At 41.8% G+C, this 18,209-nt stretch overlaps 1 protein-coding gene across 8 annotated transcripts in view; it reads left to right on the top strand.

Moving 5' to 3' along the window:
• CHD7 (chromodomain helicase DNA binding protein 7) overlaps positions 1 to 7,211 on the top strand; it is a 133,573-nt gene extending 126,362 nt beyond the window's left edge. For 7 of the 8 annotated variants that reach the window (XM_041473795.1, XM_041473800.1, XM_041473793.1 and 4 more), the window contains 5 exons: positions 57 to 500; positions 1,097 to 1,318; positions 1,727 to 1,867; positions 2,346 to 2,450; positions 3,255 to 7,211. In XM_041473795.1, the coding sequence (XP_041329729.1) occupies positions 57 to 500; positions 1,097 to 1,318; positions 1,727 to 1,867; positions 2,346 to 2,450; positions 3,255 to 4,208 (1,866 nt within the window). In that variant the 3' untranslated portion in view covers positions 4,209 to 7,211. The remainder of the gene's footprint in view (positions 1 to 56; positions 501 to 1,096; positions 1,319 to 1,726; positions 1,868 to 2,345; positions 2,451 to 3,254) is intronic. The other variant, XM_041473801.1, reaches the window with a different exon arrangement.
• Positions 7,212 to 18,209: the final 10,998 nt, after the last annotated feature.

Below are 18,209 nucleotides of genomic sequence, written 5' to 3'. Positions count from 1 at the left end.
CTCAGCATAGCAAACAGAGCTTTGCTAATGTTTGGAAATGCTCGGTTTTTTATTAGGAAGATGCACTCAATTTATCAGTTCCACGTCAGAGGAGGAGGAGACGAAGAAAGATTGAAATTGAGGCTGAGAGAGCTGCCAAGAGGAGAAATCTTATGGAAATGGTTGCCCAGTTACGTGAGTCTCAGGTGGTCTCAGAAAATGGACAAGAAAAGGTTGTAGATTTATCAAAGGCCTCACGAGAGGCAACAACTTCTACCTCAAATTTTTCATCTGTTACTTCAAAGTTTATCTTGCCTAATGTCTCCACACCTGTGTCTGATGCCTTTAAAACTCAAATGGAGCTGCTGCAAGCAGGTCTTTCACGCACACCCACAAGGCATCTACTGAATGGCTCTTTAATAGATGGAGAACCACCCATGAAGAGGAGGAGAGGAAGGAGGAAAAATGTAGAAGGGCTTGATCTGTTATTTATGAGCAACAAACGGACATCATTGACTGTAGTAAGACCACAACTTTTTTCCTTTTGTCTCATGTTTGTTCTTCTGTCTGTGGTACTTCCTGAATGTGTTTTAAGTCTTATTATACTCTCCCTAAAAGAAACATACAGTTTTTGCCAACCAGGTTTTTCTTTGTTTAGAGCTGTTAATTCTTTATTAATCAAACAAAATGTGCACATCAAGATTTTAGATTTTACTGTAAGTGAGATTTGGGTAGCTTGTACTTTCAAAATTACTTACTCTTTTTTTTTTTTTTTCTTTTTTTTTTACAAAATATATTTCTAACAACATACATTTTGAGGCTTAAGTATGTCTTTCTTATGTGTTGAAAAGTGAAGGTCTTGAAGAATCTTGGAGGACATGCACTGCAAATGCAAAAAAACCTGTTTGCCTTTAGCACTATGTTCTTTATTGTTCAAGGATGTAAAATTTTCAAAATTCCCTGATGCAATGATACTCTATGTATCTATGTACTCTATGTAGTATGAGTATTTAACTCCATTAACTCTTGTTGAACATTTCACTTCAGTCAGTCCCTGAAATTATTTCTCCAGGTGTTCCTGTGAAGGGAAGACTAATACAGATGTGATTGTTTTCAGGAGGATGCAGAAGTGACCAAAGCTTTTGAAGAAGATATGGAAGCCCTACCAGCAAGGAACATTCCATCTCCTGGTCAATTAGACCCAGACACTCGCATCCCTGTAATCAATCTAGAGGATGGGACCAGGCTGGTGGGAGAGGATGCCCCGAAAAACAAGGATCTAGTTGAATGGCTTAAGTTGCATCCTACTTACACTGTAGATATGCCAAGTTATGTACCAGTAAGTATGTGATTCTAAAAGTGTTGTTCTATTATATTAATACAAAAGTTGGTTTTACGGACGTCAGACTGAATTCCCTCACATTGGGCATAGTCATTTGATTTTGTAGCTTGCATTTCAACAGAGGTTTTCTCTTTACCCGCCATTCCTATTTTATCCACACCCAAGTGCCACTGGGGTGTTTGATTTGCTTTTCCTTTCTTAACATTTGTATGTAATAGCATGTTAGAACCACATTTGTCAAGTTCTGCAGAATTTCTTCATCTGATACAGAAAAAAATTCTTTTCATGTTATCTGAGAGTAAAGTAATGGGATCCCTTCTTAAAATTGTTGTGAGAAGGGGTACCATGATTGGTGATTTTTGTCAAGAAATGAAATGAAAAGCAATAAATTTCTCTTCTTTCTAGAAGAGTGCAGATGTGCTGTTTTCCCCATTTCAGAAGCCGAAACAAAAACGACACAGATGTCGAAACCCTAATAAACTGGATATAAACACCTTGACAGGAGAAGAAAGGGTACCTGTTGTAAATAAACGAAATGGAAAGAAGGTAAAAATTAAGTTACTTCAGTCAAGGTCTTTAATCAAGTCTTTGCATGTGGAAAGCAGGTTTTCTACTTCAAGCTTTCTCTTTAAAAGTTTAATAATTTGGCACCAGCAGTTTTTCTTACTGGACTGTGCCACCTGGTTCCTTTAATTCCTTCTTTGCTCTTCCATTGCATTCATATTAATCACCTGAGTGAATAACTCTCATTTTTTGAACCTATATAACACATTTTGTTCTTAGATACAAAATTTATTACCAGACCTGCCTAAGCTGCAGCACTTTACTGTTTTTTTAAAATGTGAATTTGTCAATTGAGGTATCACTAGCTGGTTTCAAAGTATTTTTTCACAGTAAACTGAAAGTCTTTGCTGCCGTCCTTCTGAGATAAAATAGGAAGAAAGATAGAAAGTGTCCGTATAAGTAGTTGTTTGGTTTTGTTGGTGGGTTTTTGTTAAAGTCATAACCTTGTCTTTTGCATTAGATGGGTGGAGCTATGGCCCCTCCAATGAAGGACTTGCCAAGATGGCTGGAAGAAAATCCTGAGTTTGCTGTTGCTCCGGATTGGACTGACATTGTTAAACAGTCTGTAAGTGAAACTCTCTTCCATGCATCACTGCAGGTTATAGCACAGAAAAGTTGAAGGCAGTGTAAATTAATTATTAAGTCTTTATCTCATAGCGGGTTTTTAGAAAATCATGGTGTCTGTGTAGGAGTTACCCAGCTCGGGGGCAGTGGTGATAGAAGGCTGCTGCAGAAATGGGATTGAAATACACTCAAAAAATCAGCTGCAGTTAAGGCAGCCTTCAGCATTTGTTTTGCTTTTTTTTTTTTTTTCTTTTTTCTCTTATAAGTAACAATCCTTAAAAACCACAGGTATTTGTACATTAGGAGCTACTAAGAAAATATTTTTCCTATTCATAACAGAAATACAATTCATTGTCTCAGTAACAGGCAGCATCAATGGAATAGCTTTTCTGTCTTTAATTGTACAACACTTGTTTGAAAATAAAGGGGAAAATTCTGCAAGTTCTCAATTTAATAGAATATTACTATTCTGAAATTCAGTACAAATTATGAAGATACAAACTTGTAACTGCAACAGATCAGGATGGGGTTTGTTAATGAACTTACAGAGTTTTCAGTATGTATTATTTTACTGTTGTGTTTAAATATAAAAAAATCTGTGATCTTGGTTTCTTCGACTTTCTTTACTTGTTTTACTGACATTTACTATAGTACTAAGCTAGTCACCATTTGCCAGGGTGAAAAAACAAACCACTTTTGAAGTATGCTGAAATCCCTTCTGTTTCTTCTGTCCTCATCAGTTAACTACTGAAAGCTAAAAAAGCCAGTCGAGGATAAAGCTTGTTTTTTCACCTTCTCTTTTTAGGGTTTCGTTCCAGAGTCCATGTTTGACCGTCTTCTCACTGGACCTGTTGTGAGGGAGGAAGGAGCAAGCAGAAGAGGAAGAAGGCCAAAAAGTGAAATTGCCAAAGCAGCTGCAGCAGCTGCTGCTGTAGCATCAACTTCGGGAATCAACCCACTACTAATGAACAGTCTGTTTGCTGGAATGGACCTCACAAGCCTCCAGAACCTACAGAACCTGCAGTCTCTCCAGCTCGCGGGCCTCATGGGCTTTCCACCAGGGCTAGCAACAGCTGCTGCTGCTGGGGGGGACGCTAAAAATCCGGCTGCCATGTTGCCTCTGATGTTGCCAGGGATGGCAGGACTGCCCAATATGTTTGGACTAAGCGGATTGTTGAATAACCCGATCACGGCTACTACTGGAAATGCCACTACTGCTTCCGGTCAAGGAGAGACTGAGGATGGCGCTTCAAAAGCTGAAGAGAAGAAAAATGAGAATGAAGAGGAGAACAAAGACTCTGAGAAAAGCACAGACACTGTTTCTGCTACTGACTCTGTGAATGGATCTGTCAGTGCTGCTACTGCGGCGACTACCGCCACTGCCACCACTACCACCACCACCAACACTGGATTGCCCACAAACCCTCTGGCCTTCAATCCTTTCCTGCTGTCTACCATGGCTCCTGGCCTCTTCTATCCATCTATGTTTCTACCTCCAGGACTGGGAGGATTGACTCTGCCCGGTTTCCCAGCACTAGCAGGACTTCAGAATGCAGTGGGCTCCAATGAAGAGAAGGCTACTGACAAAACTGAAGGAGCTGCCTTTAAAGATGAAGAAAATCTCGAAGGCAGTGATGCAGAGGAGAGCCTTGATAAAACTGCAGATTCCTCCGTTTTAGAAGATGAAATAGCACAGGGTGAAGAATTAGACTCACTTGATGGGGGGGAAGAAATAGAAAACAATGAAAACGATGAATAACCAGTACCAGTTACAGTTAAAGTGTTTTAAACTTTTGACAAGTGGTAGTCCTACTGTTTACACTCACAGTTAATGTCCATACTTAGTTTTTATAAGCTGTTCTGTAACATAGTGTAGCAAAAAAAAAAAAAGTTCAAGTCATGTTATACAGATGTGTCAAAAGGTATCTTGGTCATTAAGTATTGTGCAGTGCATTATTTATTATCCCTAGGAGAGATGAAATTTGAGAGGTGATCATGTCTTTTTAAGGAAATTGACATAATGCTCTGCTTTTTTTTTCTTTTGGTACCATTGGTATTATGAATTAAGCAGCAATTTGTAATCAAGTGGCACTAATAGAAGGAAGTGCTGCTTAAAGGAAGGATGAAGTTATATATTTAATTTGTTTTCTTTTTTTTCCTTTTTTTTTTTTTTTTTTTTTTTTTTTTTTTTTGCTGTGAAGGTCAAGATGAAATTTACCATACATATCGTACTCGCGCTTCATTTTGACTGTATGGGAGTTCACCCGCTCACATGCGCGCACACACCCACACACACACTCTCTCTCTGACAATCTTCATGATAGTGTGAATGTCTCTGTCTTGAGACGCAGCAATAATAAGGCAGCTGTTGAATGTGAAGAGTACCTTTTGGAAATTAACCCGTGGAGAAGGTTCTTACAGGATAAAGCTACAGTTTAATCGTCTCGTGATCTTGTAATGCACTGGTATAAACAAAAAGAAAAAAATCAGGTACCTTTTTTAAATTAAAGGACTTTGTTACTTTAGCCACAAAGCTAAACAGCATTACCTCAACTCTAAACTAGCCTTGAAGTTTACAGACATGACTTTGTAAATGTATTGTTTTTCTTTGTTGTGATGTCTTTTTATTTTTTTTTCTTTGGAAACTGCTATCATGTAAGATAAGATGTAAATTGCTGCCAACTGTAGTAATGATGCTTTTAATAAAAGTGACCCATGATATGCAGAGATGTAATTATAGAATGTAGTGTTTAGGGACAACCAAACTGGTGTTCACTTTCTGTATTTGTATTTGTGGCTTTTTTATAGCATTTTCCTGCTATATTCTTTATAGATTAGTGGCTGTAAATGCTGAACTGATCGTCTTCAGGGGACTAGGCAGGAAGAGAAACCTTGAATTGCCTTCATATTTTCCACTCTAAGTAACTCTACAGAAATACATGCTAAAATCCCTACTTTACTCCTTCAAAGGGGCATGAGAGACTGAGAATACTTTAAATGTGTTCAGCATGTGATAATGTGGTACACTAAAGAACAAAAGGGCAAAAGAAAAATGAGGCTTTAATAGGCACAATATCTAGGTCATTTATCCTTGGTTAATGGGTAGAAAAACACAATGCTGTAGTGACAGCAAGGGATACAAAGGCTCTGTGGTATCCTGTAGACCAGAGCTTGTGATGCCAGAAACCACTGTGTCAAACAACCTACATGAAACTAAAACTGACCCACTTTTTATAAAAACCAGTGTCTCTTCTGGAGAGCTACCGATTTGTACCCTTTTGTGACCTTTTGATATTCGAGATAATGTACCATTTGAGAACTTCTGTTTTCATGGTGTTGTCACCTTGACACACTCATACACAACAAGCTCCAGAGTGAGGATAAAAGGTTAGATTTTCAGTGGAGTACATGAAAAATTAGCTATTTCAGTAGCCAGCTGTGGGTGGACCCCTGTCTTTAGGACTCATATTATCTGTGCTTTTGGAATGCTGGAGAGCTGCAAACCTCACTCTCATGTACACTGTGAATTTGCACGAGAGCTCAAATGGGCAAGTATTGCAAGGCTGAAATTTGGTCCCGAGGGGGATATATAAAAAGGGGTGAACTTGGCTTGAAAAGGATATTTCATGGACGATGAAAGTAGATGAGAAATGAAGGCTTAGGAAGTGATTTTTGTGTGAATGAATCATAGGCACACACTGTTGAAATGAATAGATGTCAGGATGTCTTGTACTGCCACTTAAATAGATCATAAGGAGTTAATGAAGGTCAGGAAGGATTCCCCCCGCATGGACATCACTGAATGGTGATGAGGTGTGTTATTCCTGCCTCTTTCTAAAACATCACATGTAGACCGCGGCAAAAAGTGAGAGGCTGAAAGCAAAGGCACATTAACTTGGACAGGTGTGTTACATACTCTGTTGAATTCATTTGAGCTGTTTTTTAAGTTGTTATTAAATGCCTTGTCATATTTTTTTTTTCTACTTATAAAATTCCCACTGTAAGAGTTTGTAGGTGCTTCCCATTGTGTGTATTCCACATATGGTACCAAATAGTAGGGTTTTTTTAGTTCAGTTTTATAATTTCCAGAAGAGATTTACTGAGACTAATGATATCCCTTGGGAGAACCCTTTTTAATTGGCAAGACTAGAAATTATATTGTTAAATGCTGTACTTAGTCCCTTTCTCCTTTGTCAAAATGGGGAAGTGCTGGGAACTTCTATTTTTGCCTATAGGTTTTCGACATGGAAACATCCAACTCATGATGTAGGGTGTCCAAGTGACAAATGAGTGAATCTTACCCCTAATACAAGCATCTTCCATGATGGCATTACTCATCTGCCTTTCCTACTCAAAAAAAAAAAAAAAAAAAAAAACCCAAAAAAACAAAAACAAAACAAAAAAACCCAAAAAATAGCAAAACCGGTGAACTGTTGCAGCAGAACAAATGCCATAGGAATGGGAGAGCCTCCATGCTCTGTGCTTCCCTAACAGCCTTGCTTCCTAGAAGTCAAACAGACCTTTCACTTGTTGGAAAGGTGGTGACATTTGATTTTTGGAAGGGATATGGGCCCCTGGTATGAAAAATGAAGTGGGGGGATTGCCATCTAATGTCCGAGAAATGTATTACATGAAAATATGAAGGTTTTTCTTTGATTTGACAGAGTTTTTACATGTTAATTATTGCAAAGATTCTTACGGAGTTTTAAAAGTGTGTCTAAATGAATAAAAGCTTACGTGAGTAAGATGCATAGATCAGAAACTATTCTGCACTTGATTCACATTTGGAGCACCCTTTCTGTCTCTCATGATGAGGAACCTTTCGTTTGCAACCAACCATTTTTTGCTGGACCTCCTAATGGCCGTGGAAATGTTAATGGGGTTATCAATGAATATAAACTACTTTCTGTGTTGCTTTCAAAAAGAAAGTACCTGTGTCAAAGTACAGCACTGGTCTGCATGCTAACACAGCCTGCTCTGTGTGCGTGGTGTGCAGACCTGCCAAGGGAAAGAACCAAACAGCAACAGATCTGCTCAGGCTACTACAGACGCGATTTTTAATAAGGGAACTATAAAGGAGAACCAGTTCAAGTGTGAGTCTTGAAAACTGTTGCTGATGAAATAGTGGGCAAATTTCTAAACGAATCCCAGGTTTTTTCAGTCAGCTTCAGTCTCTTGTTTTGTATTGATGTCAAATATCAAAGTGTATTGCTTATTGGAATTGCACACTTCTATTGAGGACCTTTGCCACTGAGCACTTCCTCATTTGAGAAGGGCTTAAGATTGAGGGGAGGGAGGGGTCTTCAATTGTATTTTCTGTATTAAGCTTCCCATCGACTTTTGTGAACAAAACTGCTTGGGACATTTAAGATTTCTGTTGCTTCTGCACCTTACGTTTCTGCTACCTCTGAATCCTTAACATCAGGCCTGGGGTCAGGAAGTGTCAGGATGTGTGAGGGCACTCAGACCTGCTGCCTCCACACTGTTTTATGAGCACCTGACAGGTGCCAGCCCATGAATGTTTCTGACTCCTCAGTGGGAAAGCGTGCTGACTACAGCTTTTGCTTCCATACTGTGCAAACAACCTGTTTACCCCTTTGGCTTTAAGTGATGCCTTGAAGCGACCTGGAGATGGCTTCTTACATAGCCAGGTGATGTTTTAGGCATCTAGTCCAATCAGTAGCTTGAGTCAGCTGTTCTCAGGAGAATGTGTGAAGGAAATTCAATTATATGATTGACAGTTGTTATGATCAAGCTTTGATGGGACTTATGAAGACCTCTCTTGGAATGCGGAGTGAATGTCCCAGCTCAGTCTGCATGCAGTTTTAGATAATAGATTTGATGCAGAAAAGCAAACATTTACTAGTATAAGGAAATACAGTACAAAATACTTATTTTCTAGAAGGGGATAAATCCTCGTCACTGGATGTTTTTGTTTTTCCAGGTCCTATGGATTGCTGTCAGCAATGGTAAAACCATCAAAGCGTAATCATTTGAGCTATTTCTGTTGCAGTAGCTTAGTGCAGGTAGTTTCCAATCTATTACTTGTTCTTCCTCAGTCTTTGCTTAAGAAATGTAGGTATTGATGATAGCTGGAAGTCAGAGGCTTCATTAAAACCTGGTAATTGTATTTACATTAGAAACAAAAACCCCATCCCTCCATTTAGAAAGTTTGCTTGGAGTATGCTGATAAAAATACTGTTAACTGGGGTCTCACAAAGAAAGTCTTTTCTTCTTTTAGTTCCAGCTTTTTATATGTGTTCCTTATTAACCTAAAGGGCAATATGGAGATGTTAACCATGGATTCATCAATCTTCTGGGCTGTTGTACCCATGAACTGAATGGCAGGCAAACTATAAGCTTTAAAGTGTCCGGTGATGGTGCACGGCTCCATGGGCAAGAGCAGTCAACTCTGATACCACAGCTTTTACAGCTCTCTTCTTGGATGATGCCTTGGCCTTCCAGTTCTCAGGAAGTGCTGGGAACCTGTGGGCTTTGCAGGCAAAAGAGTTGGGAGCAGCAGTGCCATGGTCTCCTCCTCCCACAGGGTTTCAGCTATTGTTGGGCCTGGGGAAGGATTTGCATATCTGTGAGTGCAGAGCTGATGTTCCCTCCCTCCGCTCAGAGGCCCTGCAAGGAAACTCCATGATCCTTCCCTTTTTTTTCCTCATCTTTCCCCCCTGCCCCCCCCCACCTCCACCCTTCTAAGGGCTAGTAGAAAATAAGAGACGGCCATTGTATTTCACTGCAGCAGCATTGTTCTGCACCAGACAAAGATAGCATATTTTTCTGAACCATAGTTTCTGCTCTTTCAGCCATGGCTGGCTACTGATGAGCAGCTGTGCAGACTCTGAATAGCCTAAGGCATTTCCTAAAACCATTAAAAAATATGAATTTTCCCCAAACATGTGCCAAACCCCTCCCAAAAATATGTGGCAGGAGGAGGACTGCAAAGTCTTTGCTCTTTGTCCAGAATATATTTTCCTAAAATGAAACTTTCAAGGCATGCCTGCTTTCAGAGAAAGCATGGATGTTCTCTCAAACAAATCAGTTGATTCTGGGAGGATATACTTGAGTCCTGTTTAGAAGACTATTTTATAAGAAAAAAAAAAAAAGATTTTTTAATATTAAGGATTTTTTGTGAAGGAAAGAGCTGAAACTGACGAGTTTAAAGTAAGCTATATAATTTTGCTTTATGATCCAGCCAGGTGCTGGTAATAAGTAGCTGAAGAAAATGTTAAAAATCAGTCCTGTTCCTCATCTGCCATGCATGTGACATTTCTGAAATATCGTTTTGGGCTGTCACTGTAAGGACATGCTTTTTCTTCCCAGTCGTCTTCAAGTTCTTCTCAACCAGACTGGCCATCTTCTGCTGTCTCAGTCTGCAGCAGGCTTGCCATCTGCTATATGGCTAATCAATTCACAAAGGTGCTGCTGGGCAGTGCAGACTCCCTGTCCTCTGCCAATATTTTCTGGAAGTTGTCAAACATAGCTGAATTTGTTCTCAGCTGTCACAATCATCGCATTGATTCCAGCTTGTAGCACTCTAGTGACCAGTGGGGTATGCGCTTTGTTTTGCAAGCAGTGTTTGCTCTTTTGTGCCTGTTTGATTAGGCTGGAGTTATCGCTGGAGTCTGAGGGAGCATCTCTCGGGCTGCAGGTAAAAGGTGCCCTCTGACTGTTTTACCTTGCCCGCTCCCAAGTTTGAAAGGTGAGCCCGTGGGCGAATCAGCAGACCAGGACTCCAGATTCAATTTCTAATTCTGTCTGCTTCCCTGAGGCGGTTGCTTTAATTGCGGTTTCCAATCTTCCGAATGGAGAATGACACTTGCCTTCTTCACAGAGATGTTGTGAGGCTAATGTTAGCAACAATCATGCAGCACTCAAACCACCCTGATTAGGACTGCCTCAGTAGAACTCCAGCTCATCCTTGAACATGACAATCTTCATTACATCTTGGGCTGTCCTAGTACGGCCCCCCTCAATCAATGGCTGCCACGGTCCGATGGCAAACCTGCTACCCGGCTGTGAGGTACCAAATCTGCTGCCTTCTCTGTCTTCCACTTCCATGGAAAACTGTGTGCCAAGCTGTGGGTCTCGCTTCTCATTGTCCTGTTGAGTTCCCACTGTCAAGCAGAGCCGTGGCTATTGCTTTCGCTGCACAACTTGCTACCAGTTGACCTTGGGGCCGCTTTTTGTTCTGACTGCATAGTACATCACAGAAATGGGAACATAAATCAGTACACTGACTTCTTCAGGATGGTGGTAGTTCATGTTTCTTTAATATTCCTTTGGTCATCCCTGGATATGACGGTGCAGACGCTTCATCTGACTAATACACTTAGTGAAGTTGCAGGTTCGGGCACTGGTTCTAAGAGGCAAGATTTGCATAATTACAGCTCCATGTTCTCCTCAAAAGGCTTCTGCTGCACACATTGCTCTGCTGGTAGGGTAGATCTGAAATTAAGATGGTAGATTGCTAAAGCTTTAGTTTACTCTTAAGCTAACAGCTTCTCTTTCTCCCTGGTCATGCAGGTGTGCTGAAAAGCCCTCCCTTAGTGCTTCCTTGACTTTGCTTACAGCTGACTCAGTAAGGGAGCTTGTGGATACATCAGGGACAGGCAGAGAGAAGATAATATTCCTGGATTTTCCATCATTGTCCACTTTCTATCAGACAGCAAGAAGTGGTTAGATGAGGCTTCCAGTGTCTTCTAGCAGAAATTGGTAGTTTTAAAAAGGCCTGAAGTCTAGCTTTCCAAGTACCAGTTTCTACCAAGGAGCACCTGTCATTGGCTCTATACAACTGCACTGAAAAGGAACATTCAGGAGAAGAAAAAGGTATCTGCTGGCTTTAACACTCAGTGTTTGAACTGAGCAAGCTTTTCATTGCTCTATTAGTTTCCCTTGCCATTTGAAAAACTGCCATAATTACTTGTATACTTATATTTAATCCAAAGGAAAACAGCAATTTTCTAGAATTTTGAACTGAGCAAGCTTTTCATTGCTCTATTAGTTTCCCTTGCCATTTGAAAAACTGCCATAATTTCTTGCCTACTGTATACTTATATTCAATCCAAAGGAAAACAACAATTTTCTAGAAACCATGAGAGGCAAGCTCCAAAATATCTTTTAGCCTGTTTTCAGTACATGCTGCTAAATACCTCATGTTTGTCAGCCCTTCTTGGCACCCTTCCTATGTAACAGTCTCTAATGATTTTGGATCGGCTTCTCTGCTGCTGATGGCTAGCAGGGATCATGCCATTCAGTAACAGCACTCCAATGTGTGCAGCATTTCACCACAACCATTTCAGAGGTGGCTGCTTTTAACCTGGATTTGAACTGGGATTTGCAAAGCTGTTTCTATCAGTGGATTTCATTATGTACAAGTTAAAGGATGAGTGGGCTTCCTTGCACACTTTAATGAAGTCTTCCTTAAGCAGTTGTGAGTTCATGTGCCAAGAGAATCTTAATAAAATTGGAACAAATTATGCTTCCCTGCCATGTGCTTCACTTATTCCTCATGGAGAGGTGGCTTTTTAGATCTCTTCTTAGGCCTCATGCCTCTGGTGACCCAAGCAACATTTGCGTGCAGTGGTATCAGGTTTTCTTGTTGAGCCTTCACTGTTTGCACTACAGAAATAATCTGCAAGCAATTGTGGAGCTGGTTTTTATGCTTGTCTTCACTCTTTCTGAGAGGTAAGGGAGAATATGTTGTGAGCAGGCAAAGGCAAATTGAATCTGCACAGATCTCTTTGATGACCGATGTGCAATAAGGTTGCACGCAAATGTCTTTGTGTCTGCTGCTTGCAGCAAACAAAATTTGTCACAGGCAAACTCAGAACCAGGAGTTCAAGGAGGAATGTAGAGATTTCTGTGGGAATACTGTGGTTTCTGTGGGAATACTGTGGTTTAAGGTGGCAGTGATGTCCCTGGGGTGCAAGGTGAAGACTGAAGGAATCTGTGGCTGATGTAGTACAAGAGTCCTTGGTGGAGCTCTGCAGTTATTGGTGAACTTTGTTAACGGAGGCTACAGCAAGGGCAGGGAGAGTCTCCCTCAACTGACACTGTTATCTTGAGCAAAATGCATGGGAAGGGCTGGCACAATCTTGCACCATCCCATCCTAGGCAGGGTTTCTGGCTGAGCAGCTGCAAGAGGGAGGGCAGCCACAGGTGACAAAATCCTCTCATAACCTCATGGAAAAGAATGGTTTCTTCTGCAAGATGATAAACTGATGGTATGAATCAGTAGCAAAATGCAGGGACTCTCTCATGATTCCTGTCACCTGCCAACAACCACTCAAGTTTAGACACAAACATTTAGAGCCTCTCTGTAAAATGTGTGTAGGATGGGAACGTGTGGCACAGGCTTCTCAGGGCTCGCTAGATGGGTGCTGGGTAGCTTTAAATCACTGAGCACATTTTTAGCTGACATAGGCTGTGTTTATGCACATGGCTGTTGGGGGGATGGAAGAGGTGAGGATGCCATCCCGAAAACCAAACTGTCACCAGATGACCTGCTACCTCTGGGCTACCTCCCCATGTTCCTTGGGATCCTGACCATCAGATTTCATGGCTTTTAAAAGTTTATTTTCAGCTTCTGGCTTTATATCCTGTTTTATGTTATGTTTATTCCCTTTGGTTCTATTACTGATTTACAATTGTATGATTCGTGTGCTTGCTGGCACCAAACCTCAGGTGAATCTACCGCTATCATCCCCACAGCTAAAATGCCAACGGCAGCTGCTGAAATCCCAGTAGTGATGGATGTAACACCAAGTATTGCAGGGAAAAAAACCTGTAATCCTCTCAATATTTTTGCAGGTGTGAGTCCTTACCCTCATAGAAATAAAGGCATAAAACTAAAAATGAAAATGTCATCCTGAAGTACAGGCAAACTGACCACTCTGAATTTGTTTAGGAATTACATTTAAATTTTAGAAATCAGCCAAGCTCCACACAAGTAATTCAAGGAGATATAAATGGCTACATTATAATGAGCAGACACCTATTTTAAGTATGATCTATGTTTTAAAGAAAATTCATTACAATAAGTCTTACAATACCAAGCTCTTCAATGAATTTTTCATGTCTGCATAGCAAGATATATATAAAATGATCGTAATCATACACCTTTGGGGCAATGCTGAGCACCAGCTGTTTCACTGATGATTTATAGGTTGCCATGTTCAAGGTTAATAATCAGGAGAAACAGGTTATAGTATGCAATGTATTTATGTCAGGTTAGAAGTTCAGTAGTGAGGATATGATGTTAGGATGATATGTGCAGTTTTAATTAGCTATATGGTGCCAGTTTTCTGGAAAATCAAATGCAGCCACTTTCCAAAGGTAAAAAACGTGAAAAGTTACTAAGGCTAATTTTTATTTTCAATTCAGCATGGCAGTCACAAAACATGACCCTGTGCAGCAGTTCCAGCCACTGGCAGGGGCATTGCTGGTGGCCATGGTTGTTTCCTCCCTGGATCCAGCTATATCCACACATCCTCCTGCAACAGAACCCTTGTGACTGTGATTGCCAGGATCTGCTCTTCTATGCAAGATGGTTTTTCTTGTTTAAAGGCTTGAAGTCACCATTTGGTGCCACAGTCCTTTTTAAAGTTGCTGAATAGTTGCCCCTTGGTTTACCAAGGGAACTGGAACTTTCTGACACAAGCCAAAGGTACAAGCTCTTCCTCTGAGGCCTGGGGAGCTGTAGCCACTTGCAGACACCAGAGTCCCTGAGCAGGGCATTGGAGCATTGTCATTGCAGTGCACTGCTTTGCAGAAGCCTTTGCTCCTTCCATTCAGCTTTCCTGAGCTCCCTTGAAGCTGACTGCTCATCCCCAGGAAGTCAGCAGTTTTTCCACACACTGCTGTGATTATATTCACCATAGGGAACTCCAAATAAGATGAGGAATGGGGCTAATTCAATTCAGAGAGATGTCTTTAAATCTTACCAGATGCACTAATTTCAGACTTTGGATGAAAACAGTTGATCCATCCCATCTTTGCATTTTCAGCTGTGTGAACGCACCTGACTGGGCGTGACAGGAGGTGTGCTGGTGCCAGGGTCAGGTCAAGTTTCATGCCTACAAGTTGCCATGTCTACCTCTTCCTCCAGGACTGATCTGTGGCTTAGTGGGATTTGAGTCTTGGACTACTGTGGGCCTCCACTAAGGATTTCCTTGGTGCTGAATGTTACATGCAGCAACACCCCTCACCCACAGACCCCAACTGCATGCTTTGGCTGTTTGAAGTCACACATCCAAGGCCTGTCTCTGCTCCCCGCTGTGCATTAATGTATGCAAAACAACCTGTTGAACTTACAACAACAAATGCAGCTTCGCCTCTAAGCAAATGGCAAGAGGCACCCCAGCATAATAAAATCACCAGAGAGAGGGCAAGGAATAGGACACAGATGAGATTTCATTCTCATAAATTGCTTCTCTATTACACTTGGAGTATATTCACAATAGGGAGCTCCAAATAAGATGAGAAAAGGGGCTAATTCATTTCACAAGGATGGCTTTAAATCTCAGCCTATATCCATGCTAGAAAATTAATTATGGCTATGATGAATGAAAGGAGAAGTTATATCAGTAATGAACATCACCATATCATGCTTTCTTAGCCCAATAAAATTTTCTTTAACTAAGCAATGGCATTCATAAATGTCAGCAAAGCAAAACATGAAGATAATAGGATATGTTGACCTGAATGTAGGCAGTGGTGCCTATGGGTACAGGAAAAGCTGTTTGAGCCCTTACGTGTTTGTTTGTGACTTTAAAAGGGCCAGGCTCTCTTGGGCATTTCACAGAGCAACTGACAAGGAAGTAGAGAAAAAGCCAATAAAAATGGGTGATATAAACCTTTTATTGAGAGTTGCAGAAGATGGTGGAGGGAGCTGGAAATCCAGGGTGAAAATTCGGCCACATTGAAGGTAGAAGTAAAACTAATCCTGACTATGGATTCTTGTCTTACAGCATCCAGGTCCTAAACAAAATAATCTAAACCATCCTATTAAGCTACTAGTCTGCATACCTGGAGTTAGTATTGAAGAGCTTGTGCTCAACCATTTTGTTTCACTACTATGTCAAAGTGTATTGGCCTCTCATTGGCCTGGCAGGGGCCTTTGGTGGTTTAACCAACTCAGTGTGCTAAAAGAGGGCCAACCACCCTTCATGCGCTTCTGTTCATGTTCACTTAACCAGTTCTTAAAGACCTTGAGAGACAGAGGTCCCACAAACCATGCTGTGCTTCCCTTGCATTTTACCTTACTCTCCTTGCCGTAGTTTTTGCTTTTTGTGTTGCTCTTGGTCTCTGTGAACACGGAGAGCCAAACAATCCCTTTTCCCTGGCAACAGCATTTTCTAGTTTGGAAACCAGCTGTGTTTCCCCTCAGTCTTTTGTCTTCAGAATGATCCATGACTGGCCCAGTCTTTCTCTAGAGGTTGTCCCTTCCAGACTTCTCCCTTAGTCAGTCTTCAGGCACATCCTGGCCCCGTGTTTGGGCTAGGACAGTTAATGTAGCCAGGTTGCTTCATCTGGGGCTTCAGCTCTTCCCATTCACACCTCCCGTTAACCAGCTCTCCCCTTTTGCCGTGATGTCCTGTCGTTTTGTGTTCACCTTGTGATCCTGTTTCCCAGAATGTCCTCTCAGTGGTCCCCTGGCTGGTCACACCTCCATGTCTTCTTTCTGCCTGATTCCCGTCTTGTTCTGCTTCTCACCAGATTGCATGGATGCCTCTCCACTGCATTATTTTGAATGAAGACCTTTTTCAAACATGAACATCACTGCATAAAATATTTTAAGCATCTCCATGAAGGCGTGATCTCTGTTCCTTGCTGAGTGCTGTTTGTGCCAGGTCCTGGGAGAGACCTCGAAGAATCTGCCTTTAACTATAAGCTAAATCCTTTCATACAGTTTCCAATTTGATTTTCCATCATGTTGCAGGAGTTTGAATTAGAGCGTGCTTCCCCAATTTGCTTAGGAGGATGTTTGGAAGACTCTGTCAAAAGCCTTGCTAACCTCAAGTATATCCACAAAGCCTATTACTTTACCACACAAGGAAATTAATTTGATTGGAGGCAATATGTTCTTAACAAACCCGTCTTGGCTGAATCTCATCTCCTTGTTCTCATCTGTGTGCCTACAGATAGATTTTTTTATTTTCCTGAGGAATAAAATTAAGCTGACAGTGGTTTATAATCCCCAGCCCTCCTTCCTCTCACCCTTCCCCCTCTGCCCCATGCATCCTCTTCCTTTCTCCAGCCACATTACAGCCTCTGTGTGTGTTGCTGCTGTGGTAGGCTTGGGTCTTCTGCTGAAATTTCCGTCCATGCCTTCCTGTCCTCTTTTTTTTTTGTTGTTATTGGGTTTTTTTTGTTTGATTTGGGTTTTGGTTTTTGGGTTTTTTTTTGTTTTTTTTATTCCTCTGGTGCAGTAACCCTCCCTCCCCATCCAAACCCCTCACTCCAGCACTCCCACAGGGGATGGAAAGCTGCTGTTTTCCCTCACATGTCATGACATTTGACCACTTCACCCTCAGCCAAACAGCGAGTGGCTTGCTGCTTAATTTCAGGATCCAAAATACAATTGCTTTTTAAACTCCCTATGGACTCTTTCCAGGCTACTGCACAAATTAAGCCTGTCTCTACTCCTTTCCCCACCACTTCCTTTCCTTACAGAACAGAAGCCTCTTCCTTATTTTTAAACTTTTATATAGCTCCATGAATTTATGTGGAGATTTACAGACACTGGATAAGACCTCGGCTGCCCAGAGGACTTTGGCTGCTTGGCTCCAGTGAGAGGGTCCCCTCTACCCCCCTCTTCCAGTGGTACTGCGGATGCCAAATGGGAGCAAAGCATCTCTCTCTTGCCAGGGTCTCTTCGGCAAATGGTGCTGCCCCATCGGAAATGGTTACAGCTTCCTGCTTTTCTACGGGGGTCTGAGATGCACAGGGATCTGTGTGTCTCCTGCGTGGCTCTGTGGTCCCCTGGTTTGCACCCAAAGCAGAGCGGGAGCTGCAGTTTCGTTTCCTTTACATGCTAATGAGCTCAGCTGCTCTGGCAGCAGCAAAGCCGGGCGGGGGGGCTCAGCTGCGAGCTGCATGCGGCCCCAAAAACTGGCAACAGCATCTCCAAAAGGACAGAGAGAAGCCCTGGGGTGGAAACCAGCCCTCCCCTGCTCAGTCTCTGGGAGCTGTGACCCACCTCTGTAGCAGGAAGGGTGATGCCACGGTGGGCTGAGGGCATCCAGCATCCTTTCCCCTTTGCTGACTGGAAAGGTTTCACAAAGCGTGGCCCTAGGAACCACTGTCACTGTGTTGAAGGGCCAAGAGCAGTTGCTGGAAGCTCAGCCATGCAGATGAGATCAGTTCCCATATATGTTTCGTTTGGAAGTCTACATCAACAATTTTATCTTTGGTTCTAACTACACCTGCTAACCAAGTCGAGCTTCATGTGGTTGTATCCCTTATGCCATCAGCCATTTCTCTGCTGCCTTGCTCAGCATCCAGAGGTGCTGGTTTCTGCAGTGGAAATAAAACTGTGAAGACTCCCTGGTTAAGAGGCCTCTGTAAATATTATTTCCTGTGAACATTATAGCAAAGCCCCACACACAATCAGAAGTGAGTGAAAATGAACTGCCGATGTGGTCCTGCTTTGGTACCTAATGTTACATCCCTAAATGCTTATAGAAATATGAGCATCGAATATGCATAGTATTGTAGACTTCACCTTTTACACCAGTCTGGTTATTTC

Source organism: Pyrgilauda ruficollis, unplaced genomic scaffold (assembly GCF_017590135.1).
Source record: "Pyrgilauda ruficollis isolate IOZ18807 unplaced genomic scaffold, ASM1759013v1 scaffold30, whole genome shotgun sequence".
Taxonomy (NCBI): domain Eukaryota; kingdom Metazoa; phylum Chordata; class Aves; order Passeriformes; family Passeridae; genus Pyrgilauda; species Pyrgilauda ruficollis.
Note: the sequence above shows the minus strand (reverse complement) of the source record. Positions and strands in the feature narration are given on the sequence as shown.